Source organism: Hordeum vulgare, chromosome 1H, assembly GCF_904849725.1.
Source record: "Hordeum vulgare subsp. vulgare chromosome 1H, MorexV3_pseudomolecules_assembly, whole genome shotgun sequence".
NCBI classification, from domain to species: domain Eukaryota; kingdom Viridiplantae; phylum Streptophyta; class Magnoliopsida; order Poales; family Poaceae; genus Hordeum; species Hordeum vulgare.
In genome coordinates, this window is record NC_058518.1 from 403,044,315 (window position 1) to 403,055,267 (window position 10,953).

General features: G+C 50.7%; 2 protein-coding genes across 2 annotated transcripts; one reads left to right on the top strand and one right to left on the bottom strand.

Annotated features, from left to right (window-relative positions):
• Window positions 1-366: 366 nt before the first annotated feature.
• On the top strand, window positions 367-4,133 carry LOC123440636 (UDP-glucuronic acid decarboxylase 2-like). Its single transcript, XM_045117202.1, has 6 exons — window positions 367-1,084; window positions 1,937-2,084; window positions 3,025-3,104; window positions 3,234-3,317; window positions 3,416-3,490; window positions 3,572-4,133. The coding sequence occupies exons 1-6, from the start codon at window positions 455-457 to the stop codon at window positions 3,884-3,886; spliced, it is 1,332 nt and encodes a 443-aa protein (XP_044973137.1). The 5' UTR covers window positions 367-454; the 3' UTR covers window positions 3,887-4,133.
• LOC123440648 (caffeoylshikimate esterase-like) lies at window positions 3,982-10,690 on the bottom strand. The gene is made up of 7 exons (XM_045117213.1): window positions 10,387-10,690; window positions 10,155-10,248; window positions 9,922-9,954; window positions 5,344-5,490; window positions 5,126-5,256; window positions 4,890-5,027; window positions 3,982-4,796 (listed from the first exon to the last, which is right to left on the bottom strand). Exons 1-7 carry the CDS (start codon window positions 10,405-10,407, stop codon window positions 4,344-4,346), a joined length of 1,017 nt encoding a protein of 338 aa, XP_044973148.1. The 5' UTR covers window positions 10,408-10,690; the 3' UTR covers window positions 3,982-4,343.
• Window positions 10,691-10,953: the final 263 nt, after the last annotated feature.

Below are 10,953 nucleotides of genomic sequence, written 5' to 3' on the forward strand. Positions count from 1 at the left end.
GCAGATACCCGCGTGCGATCCGCCGGCTGGAGCACTACGTTTCCCTTTTTCAATTCAATCAAAAAAGAAAATAAAAAGAGGTTTTTTTTTTTCGAAGAACCGGTCGGCAGCCCAGAGGCCAGCTAGCCGCCGACGGACGACCGTCGCGATCAGGCGGCACGCCCACACACGGCCGCCGCACCCGCACGGCACCACCACCTAACCTCGCCGGTCGCTAGTCAACTCAAACCCACGCAGCACCGCACCGCACCGCACCACACCGCAGCGTCGATCTCGCGCTCCAGCGGGGCCCACGAGGCAAGCGCATCGCGGCTTCCACCGGGCCGTAGCATAAATACCTCCTCTCCCACCTCTGACACGCACCTCACCCGGCGCCCTTACCGACACAAACCTGCGGCGAGGTCCAGCCCTGCGCCTCATTCTCACACGGGGGGCCCCTAGACTCCTCCGCGGGATGGCGTCGGAGCTCACGTACCGCGGCGGGGCGGCGTCCCCGTCCGCGGGCGCCGCCGGGGCCGCCGGCGAGTACCCGTCCGCCAAGCCGGCCAGCTCCAAGCCGCTCGCGTGGCTGCCCCGCGCCGCCCGCTACGCCGCGGCCGAGCACCGCCCGCTCTTCGCCCTCGTCGGCATGCTCTTCGCCGCCGCCGTCTTCTGCCTCGCCGCCCCCTCCGCCTCCGGCCCCGCCCCCTACTCCTCCTCCGGCGGACGCGCCGCCGACGTCGCCAGGTCGCTCACCCGCTTCTCCGTCGACCCGGCCGCGCGCAACCCCGGTCGCCAGTTCGTGGCCGGCAAGGTGCCCCTCGGGCTCAAGCGCAAGGGGCTGCGCGTCCTCGTCACCGGCGGCGCCGGCTTCGTGGGCAGCCACCTCGTGGACCGCCTGGTGGCGCGCGGCGACAGCGTGATCGTGGTGGACAACCTCTTCACCGGCCGCAAGGAGAACGTGATGCACCACTTCGGCAACCCAAACTTCGAGATGATCCGCCACGACGTCGTCGAGCCCATCCTCCTCGAGGTCGACCAGATCTACCATCTCGCCTGCCCCGCATCCCCCGTCCACTACAAGTACAACCCCGTCAAGACAATCATATCCTTTCTTTCTTCTAATTCAAACCCCAACTGCTTGGATCTCGATGGTTTGACTTTTCCGCCTCACTTCTCGCGATCGCCATTTTTTTTACCTTGCGTTTCTTTTCTTTTTCTTGGGGTAGGAGGGGGCTTGTTCTTTTGCGCAGCTCTGCCGCTTGCTGCACATCTGGCTGGGTAAATCCCGTGCTCATTTCTGGATTGGGAATCTGCGATTGCAAGGGGAATTTTTGGGTGCGTGGAGCTCGGGCTTTGCGCCACGTTTCGCCGTGAATTTTGGAGCTTTCTGCGCGATACAGAGCTTGATCCAAGTTACCGTTTCCACCATAAAAATTACTGTTTTTCAGAACGCGAATGCGTCAGACTAGCGTTTAGTTCAACCAAACAGTTGCTGGGTTAGTAAAAGCTGCCAATTTTGACAGGAGAACAAGCAAGGCATCTGCATCAGATGATGCACACAGCCATAGCAAAAGTTGATTCTATCATCAGATTTTCTAGATGTGGCATCTGTAGACCAGTTGTTCACTTTACTTTATGATCTAGCAGTAATAGGAGGAGAGAAAAAGGCAGACGCAAACAGCTCGCATTGTGCTTGGATCTGGTTGAGATGTGGAGCTAGCTTAACTCTCACATAAAGAGAGTACAGCTAAAACGTGAGATCCAAGTGGGAGCTGTCCCTTTTTCTGCTAAGCAACTTTGCTTACTGCTCACTTCACATGACCTTCCTGTTGCGTACTTTTGCAACCACCTTTTTGGTGGTTTTACTCTAACAACCAAGTTATTATTATTATGATGCAATATTGCGTCTTCTTTCGGAAATGGTCTGTGTGATCCTTGACCTTCGAGATGGCACAAGACCAATGTGGTTGGTACACTCAACATGCTTGGATTGGCCAAGAGGATCGGTGCCAAGTTCCTCCTCACCAGCACTAGCGAGGTCTACGGTGATCCCCTCCAGCACCCTCAGGTGGAGACCTACTGGGGCAATGTCAACCCCATCGGTAAGAACTCTCCTCAATCCTCATACTCCCCCAACTCAATTTATTAAGTGGGATAGCTTAATTTCTTAACTGTACCAGATCTATCAGGGTAATTTTGCTTGCTTATCGTTACATGAGGTTAGGGGGAAAAAGTAGATCCATGGTGGATCATGCATACTAGAGCTGCCCGGTCTTTGCGTGGTAGGGACTGCCGGGCACCAAACAAATGATGTTTTTGGTCTTCTGGCGTCACATTCATTACGTTTCATGCTTTCCTATAACAGTGAGAGTAGGTATACTGAACATGGATTTGGGGTTGTCCTAGTTTTACTCCGAAGCAGTTGCGCAAGTAGTTTTGAATGATCTGACTGTGGGGGTGGATTTTTTTTTAGAATAAGAAAAGCATACTGCCATATGTCTTATATTTACTAGTAGTGTTACAGAAGAAGTAAGCACAAGAAAAGCAGAGACGAGCTTTTGAAAATAGAAATGTTCTTGAGCTGAAGGCCACTGTTCTAGCCAGGAATCCTCGTTCACTCAAATTGGGGAAAGGGGTGTTGGAATCTTACTAGCTGGAGATGCTGCCCGTGGAATCTAGATGGGGGTGGCCTCTTGCGTGGTTTGATTCTTTCTGCTGGAAAGGGACAATTCTGGTAGGTGAAATGTGCCACATGGTGGATCGGGATCCCTTCCTAGTAAAGGAAGAAGGTGTGGGGCAAAACTGTATATGCTTGCGCTTGACCAAACATCCAACAACCAAGACTCTTAAAACAATTAAGAGAACAAGCATAAAAGGATGGAAGTTTGTTGGGCTAGATAGCTACAGCTAGTCGTTGCTCCATTTTCTATGAATGCATTTGTCATGTACAGTACAGTTTAAATTCATCACATATAGAACGTACTATTACTCTTTCTCCAGAGAAGTACCACTGATGTGTATGTATGTTTCTCTGGACAACAGGTGTCAGGAGTTGCTACGACGAGGGCAAGCGTACAGCTGAAACCTTGACCATGGACTACCACCGTGGTGCCAACCTTGAGGTATTTTGTCATTTGTGTTATACTAATATATTGTTGCAAGCACTGAAATTTCCATTCCATCTGTAATTCTGTATAAAAATAGGTCTGTATGTGTAGTGATTGGTGTATTTTGTTGTATTCACTATTCAGGTTAGGATTGCTCGGATCTTTAACACCTATGGCCCACGCATGTGCATTGACGATGGCCGTGTTGTCAGCAACTTTGTTGCTCAGGTAAACACACAGCGCTGTTGCTCTGCTAGTTTAAAAACCGCAAGTTTCTTTTCATTTCCGAACTAACACCCGAATGCTCTATGTTAATATAATGGCAGGCGCTAAGGAAGGAGCCTTTGACGGTTTACGGCGATGGCAAGCAGACCAGGAGTTTCCAATACGTTTCTGATTTGGTAGGTCATCTCTAACCATCAGTGCACAATAATTGTGGCTATGCTATCTGGAATGCGCTTTCTAAAACAGCACTCTTCCAGGTTGAGGGGTTGATGAGGCTGATGGAAGGTGATCACATTGGGCCATTCAACTTGGGCAACCCCGGTGAGTTCACCATGCTGGAACTGGCCAAGGTTGTCCAGGACACCATCGACCCGAACGCGCGGATCGAGTTCCGTGAGAACACCCAGGACGACCCGCACAAGCGCAAGCCAGATATCACCAAGGCCAAGGAGCAACTTGGGTGGGAGCCCAAGATCGCCCTCCGTGACGGCCTCCCCCTCATGGTTACCGACTTCCGCAAGCGGATATTCGGCGACCAGGATAGCGCCGCCACCGCCACCGAAGGCCAGTAAAGAGTAGACCGGAGTACAATACTATGAAATTTTGGTGGCCTGCTTCTAGCTTTCTTCTTGGTTAATCCCCCTACTGACAGAGCTATGGCCACGTAGTTGTCGAGAGTTTTACTACTACTGAAATTACCTTGGTTGTTGGTGTAATGTTATTCTTTTTTGTTGTCGCCTTTTCCGTCAGTCTCAGCTATACGGACATCCCAGTTGGATTGTTGGATATATAAATCTGGATCTTCTAATTCTTTGTTGAGATGATAGAGTTATATGGTACAAATTACATGTTCTCTCAGAAATGTGCATCTGTCCGTCTGCTCCAGGAAGCTAATGTCTCCCGAGAACACAAGAAAACTTCAGAGTGGAGCAAAATTTCATTCAGTTTATTGAGCATTCATGCAGCCCACTATCTACATGCTTTCACCTGCTGCTTCCTTTTCCTTATGTGGAGTGACAAGTTCCATGTCTACATTCTACATTGCCCGCAGAGGAAGCGGCCTCGCCGCCGAGGTATCGACACCGGGCTGTCCGCGCCGTCGAACTCTGGCCGTTGGTACCGGGTAGGCTCCGCCGGCGCGCTTCTTACCGGGTCGTGTTCAGGCCTGCGGTGATAACATCGCTTGTTGAGCCAGGCAACGATGTCGGCAAAGACCAGCTCCACATTGTCGTCAGGCTCGCCGGCGGTGAGGCCGTGCCACATCCCCGGGTAAAGCTTGATGGTCTTGTCGGCGCTGGCGGCCCGCTGGTACAGCGCCCGGCTCACCTCCGGGTCGGTCACGGTGTCGGCCTCGCCGTGCAGGACGAAGAAGGGCATCCTCACCTCGGACAGGCCGACCTCGACGTCCATGCTGGTCCTCAGCAGCTCCAGCGCCGTCTTGAGCCGCGGCTTGTCCTGGTAGATGAGCTTGTTCTTCCTGATCTGCTCCCAATGAAGAAAACGAGGCTACTAGTTACAGTGCTCCATGACAGAGAGAGAGCAAGCAAAGCAAAGCTCATGGTGGTCCGAACGAACCTTTTCGCGCTTGAGGGGGTCCTTGAAGGCGGAGTCGATGACGTCCTTGGTGGGGACGATCTTCCAGGTCGGGATGAGCTCCTCCACCTGCGTCAGGAGGGTCACCACCACCGGATGCGGCTTCACCTTCTCCGATATCTGCACCCCCACCGAGAACAACAACCTGCACTTAGAGCTAGCCGGCATTGCATTTGCACTTGCAGCACAGGTTCATGGCAGAGGCTGATGCGCAGCACCTTGCACATGGGCGCCACGAGGACGGCGCCGTCCCAGAAGGCCGGGTCCTTGCGGTGCAGCAGCAGGGCGACGGCGCCGCCCATCGACTCGCCGTAGAGGAACCGGCTCTTGCTCCGGTACTCCTCCATGTCTGCAGGCAGAGACAGAATGCAGCGTCTGGCTCGTGCAATCGTTCAAATGGGGATCGGGCTTGGAAGTTGAACGTGTTCGTTCTTACCGCAGACGGACTTGAAGAAGCGGTCGCAGTCGGCGACGAGGCGGCCGAACTTCTGGATGTAGCATCTGGCGCCCATGGACTTGCCATGGCCTTCGTAGTCGATGCCGAACACGCCGTACCCCGCCGCGGCCAACTTGAACCCGCATGCTGTCAAGGAAATAATAACAACGTTCAGTCAAGGCTTGCTGATTCATGCCCGTTACAATCAGCTATAAAACTTCCTAGTTGGTTCGTCCCAATTTCCATCAACACGACGGGAGTTAGCTGCATCATCATATATACAAGATCACTCGCAAAAAATTATAATAATCATCTATAAAAGATCAGTTTTTGTTTTTCAATCGGAAACGTAACGATAGTGATATGCATAGACCAATTTTGGAGTCTTCAATTTACATTGAAAAAGGCTTTCGCCCCGCTTTATATGTAAAGCAACCATCATCAACATGTCGGTACAAACGTACCGACCACAACACACGCACACATCCAAGGCAAGATGCAGAGGTGTTGAGTGCAGCAACACCATCCCTAGCATTACAAGAGCAACGGGGGAACTCAACCGTGAACACGCCACCGCAAAGAGATGAAGCCGCATACGACGAACCATGGGTTCCAAGGCGGCGCCTTCAGGAAGGTTACGACACCGTAGCGTCGCCACCATCCGGTCCGAGGATCAGAGTTTCCCCTGGAGCACCACAACGGACAATGAGAGCCGCGACGACGCCTTAAGAAGGGAACGAGCTTCGCCGTCGTCGGTCCGTCCGAAGATAGAACAGGTTTTCACCTCGACCAATACTCACCACCACCGAACGCCACATCCCGTCTACCATGCCATCCACATGGCCATGGTCACCGGGCAATACCGAGCACGGGCTCTGCCCATGAGCACCGTGCTACCACCCCCAAGGCCGCCGCCCCGACATCCAGGACCCTGAGACCACGGCACCCGAGACTCGCCACTACCCCAACCAAAGAGATGAGGGAAAGGAGCCGCCTTTCGTACCCCTGAACCCCAGCGCTGAGACCCAAAGGCCGGCCAAAACTGGCCTCCATTGACCCGTCCTGCTGTACCGGTCGCGAGACGAGCTTGATCCTGCAGCAACGGGCGCGAGACGAGCTTGGTCCTGCTGCATCGGGCGCGAGAAGAGCTCAGTCCTGCAGCACCAGGCGCGAGACAAGCTCAATCCCGCTAGTCCGGACGCGAGAAGAGGGATGACCGTAGCCGGGAGAGGTCCAGCTCTTCGGCGCACGTAGCACACACATGACGAGAGGGTGAAGCGAGGATCGATACGATCCGCTCGCAGACGAGCCGACACCGGAGTAAGCCGACCGTCGCCGCGAACAAAGCCGCCGAGCCACCATGTAGCCGCTGCGCCACTCGGAGGGCAGCGCCCGAGCCGGACCTCCACGTAACGCCACCGCCCACGGCCGGGGCACCAGCCACGCCAGGTCGGTGCCCCACCCGCGCCGCCACGAGGTCAGGTTTGGCCGGACGGTCGCAGCTGTCGTCCCCGACCCCCGGGCCGCCCCACCACGATACCGCCGCTGTCCCACCACCAGCCCGCGCCGTCCGCGGCCCACGTCGCCAGCCGCAACCGTCCGCCAGATCCGAGTCTTCAATTTATAAAATTGACACAAGGAAATATAAGAGAGAAAGGACCACTTCTGCAATCATAAACAAAATGCATGTTTATTGAAATGATCAGGGTCACAAGCAATGGTTCGTCGGATTGTAGCTGCTGCTAGTCAAAACTGCCATTTCCTTCCTTCTCAGCATGATAGCAACTTGTACCGGGGTTGGATGGGAGCATAATAGGTTTCAAGTTTCAACCCAAAGTTCTGACCAAGTGTTTGTGATGTATGCAAACTGTATCCAACACACTTGTTGGATCAGTACTCCCTCTGTCAACTAATATAAGATCGTTTAGATCATCACTTTAATAATTTAAACGATGAGAGTTCCATTTTTTAGAATAAGGTGCATGAAAGATTGGCAGACAGAGACACTTGTGCATATTCAAATATGAAGACCTTCCTACTGTTTGTTTGTTTGTTTGCTTGCTTGCTTGTTTGTCAAGTCAAAATATTTTTTAGATATCCACATGTACCCCGAGTAGAGACGCGTTGGAGTTCCATGGAGCTCTCTTGTCGAATTGGCGTTGCGGGTACCGTGTGGGACCCATTTGTCAGATGGTGTTTGGCCTTCGTTAAGCCGCTTTCTTGTGTTTTGGGCATGGCCGAAGGAGGCGCGCTGGTTGCCCGGTGAAGGGAGGGGTTCATCGCGCACCGCCTTCCTCCATTCTGCTCACTGACAAAGTGGAGCCCACAGCAAAACACAGTGTGGCAACGTGTGCGGATACTTCTAAGTTTAAGTTGAACTCTATATGTCAAATGCAATCAAAGAGGGTTAGCTAACCTTTCGAGGCAAAAATCAGTCTATATGTGGCTTGCCATTATCACTTTGAATATCAGGTCGCATTGCCTTTTATATTGGAATTATCAAACAAACATATCACATGATGAAACTTGAGATCCTTTTCTAAAAAATATGATGAAACTTGAGAAGTGTGTTGTCATCATCTCCCCTCTTTATCAAAAAGGAAAAAGACAGTTGGGAAGACGCGACACATAGGGACAAACCCACTACCCACCACGAGCCAATCTTTGGAATCAAACCTGGGTGGGCTGGATGCACAAGTGCACACGTTGCTCTGTTTGCAAACTTTTTGGGAGAGAATTCTCTTGACCTCTGCACCACCTAAAGATGCATACATCCTTGAAATGTGTGTATCGCTTCTTTAATCTTGTGGGCCAAGAAGCGCGCACACTCCTTTTGCTACGCAACAAATGTTCTGATGAAACATACGCAAACAAATGGATAACAACCTTGCGTTGTTCAACTAGTTCATTGAAGTCAGACCTGGGTGGATAGGCCACACAACCAGACCCAACCACTGCGCCGTCGCCTGTTTGAATCAAACTCTCCGGGCGAAATGGTACCAAGTGGATAGGTTAGTTAACCTTCTACGGCAACCAGCAATCTTGTCCGCAGCTCACCAATATCAGTCACGAATATAAGGTTGCAATCACCTTTTATGCTGGAATTATCAAACGAATATATCGCACGACGATGGAACTTGAAAAGTGCGTTGCCATCGTCGTCTTCCCTCTTTATTTGTCAAAAGCAGCTTTCCCTTGCAGCCGAACAAAAGGATCCCAGCAATACAAGTGAGAAGAGTGCTGCTAACTGCCACCTAGACTATGTTTTACTATCTCTCTGTGGAAAGATCAAGTGAGAGAACAAATTATGATCTGATTCTTTCGGACGGTAAGTAATTGATCTGAATTTGAGACTGCCCTACAATGAGCAAAACATTGGTGGGATCCAAGAGCAAAGGGCCACCATTAGCAGAGGCACCGTAGCAGTTCTTGTCTGCTACTATGTGTCAACTCATTTTCTGTAGCACCAAGGTTTTCATGGCGATTTTCACGTACGCATGTATCCTCCACAACTAATTCTGAAATGACGGAGCTGCTGCTGCTGAAAGCCGTCCAGTAGTTCATGATGTCAGAGTATCTATCACCAGCAAGTAGTTGTAGTTCCCTATCAGCATCTACAACCTTTTCCTTAAAGTACACGGCAATTAATGGTCTCTGCATGCCCCTAATTTGTTTATATAACATTCTCTTCTATCTTTTCCTAGACTATACTATATTGTAATATACTCCCTCGGTTCCTTTATATAAGATGTATTTGTTTTTCGATAAAATTCCATAATATAAGGTGCATTTTTTCTAATTTTTTGTAATTCCATCATTAGCCCTTCAAAAAAGAAAAATATCTCTCCCCTGATTGCATGCATCTCTTATTACAAAGAGAAAAAGGAAAGAATCTCTCTCATGATTGTGTGTATCTCTTACTTTCCTAGCCTAAATGATTTTATTGCCTCTAATCAATGATTTGACCAAGGCTAATTTCGTCTTAACATGTGTATAATTATGCGCCTTGGTCACCGTGCCGGAAATAATACACCTTACATAAACGAATGGAGAGAGTAATGTTTTTCGAGAAAATGCAAAGCTTGCATTTCGATCCGTCGACAGAGACACATAGAGCGGCCCGGGGGTTTGGATGGGGGGGGGGGGGGGGAATCCTATTTCGTCGAGACAGAGATTTAAAACTGCTAAGGTGTAGCTGTTCAATCTGACTGGAGGGTGCTCATGATCAAAATTATGCCAAAAATGGCAGGAGAACGCTCCTGGTATTCACGAGAAAGAAATAAGAGGGCAGCAAGGCTCCCATGCAATTCCCATGCTGAGGCTGACGCATGCATCTAGAAGGATCAGTGGCGCTAACATATATGAAGCCTAGATCCGCGGTGCATGCATGTGAAGTCATGGATGATGTAAGAACAAACATATATGAATTGGCCCATATGATACGACCGCGCACCCAAAATAATTCGTGAAACATTATCTTGTAGAAGGGCTTCGCCTTCCATACCCCACACCGTATACTTCTTAATTTTCTCTGAAGGGAAAGTGGCAAGAAGCATGAAGGTTAAGTAGCATTAGTACCTCTCATGAAGACGCTGCATTCCATGCCATACCCTGAAGCAAATGAGCCCACATACAAGAAGAAAGCAAGAGTCAATAATGTACTATGATCGATCATTTCAAGCCACCAGAATTAATTACTCACAGCTACTGTTGAAGTCAGAAATGCGCAAGATTAGGCGGCAGTGCTCGATTCACAAATTAAGCAAGGACTAGAGATAGAGAGCAGTAATGGCTTTTGATTAGAGTAGTACCATGGCAAAGGAAGACGAGCGCCTTGGGCGAGGCAGAAGCAGGCAGCCATCCGCATGTGAAGAGCTGCACCCCCCTTGGATTCCTCACGTACTCCTGCAAGACTCGGCCCACAAACCATCAGAATGATTCAAAACCCATCATATGTAGTATGATCAAGTTTCAGTCACGCGTGTGTGTGCAGTCCAAGGATGAAGCTGAAGCATGTCGACATGCATGTGCGCGTATGCTCACCTCATGGTATTCCACCTCCATCTTCCTCCTGATTGTATAGACCCTTCTGTATGTATATGCGCGAGAAGTAAGCGGGGATCAAAGCGGCGAGCTTGCGGTCGCGGGGGCACAATTTTTGACAGAGCCGGAGATCACAGGGAAGCAGTAGCAGATAAGCAGACCAGATCACAGAGAAGCGGTAGAGAGAGGTAGGGGAGGAGGTTTGATGAGATGAGGGGAATGCGAGGGGAAGAAGGGAGGCGAGAGGGGGAAAGGCGTGTCGACGAGAGGGAACACGTGCCCAGCAAACGTCTGCATTTCTGCATTGGAATTTGGAAAGTGGGAAGGGAGGTGGAGGCTGGTGACCCGGATTCTCTGCGGGGCGGAGACGTTTGGGGGAACAGCATGTAACGGTTGCGTTAGATCATGTAAATGTACAGTCAAACACCTCAAACCTCCCTAAAACGTCCGGCCGGACCATCCGGTTATTTACCGGTCATAAAATTTTAAAACAGTTGGATGCCTCAAACAGGTCTGAAACGCCCTTGTTTGACCGACTTTCCTCAGTCAAAACATGAAATGGATAGG

Coding starts and splice junctions, on each gene's coding strand:
- LOC123440648 (XM_045117213.1), bottom strand. CDS start 10,407: ATGGAGGTGGAATACCATGAG. Junction 5,491..9,921: donor ATGCAGCGTCTTCATGAGAG/GTACTAATGCTA, acceptor TTTCCTTGACAG/CATGCGGGTTCAAGTTGGCC. Junction 4,797..4,889: donor ACCCCCTCAAGCGCGAAAAG/GTTCGTTCGGAC, acceptor CATTGGGAGCAG/ATCAGGAAGAACAAGCTCAT.
- LOC123440636 (XM_045117202.1), top strand. CDS start 455: ATGGCGTCGGAGCTCACGTACCGCGGCGGGGCGGCGTCCCCGTCCGCG. Junction 2,085..3,024: donor GGGCAATGTCAACCCCATCG/GTAAGAACTCTC, acceptor TCTGGACAACAG/GTGTCAGGAGTTGCTACGAC. Junction 3,105..3,233: donor ACCGTGGTGCCAACCTTGAG/GTATTTTGTCAT, acceptor TTCACTATTCAG/GTTAGGATTGCTCGGATCTT.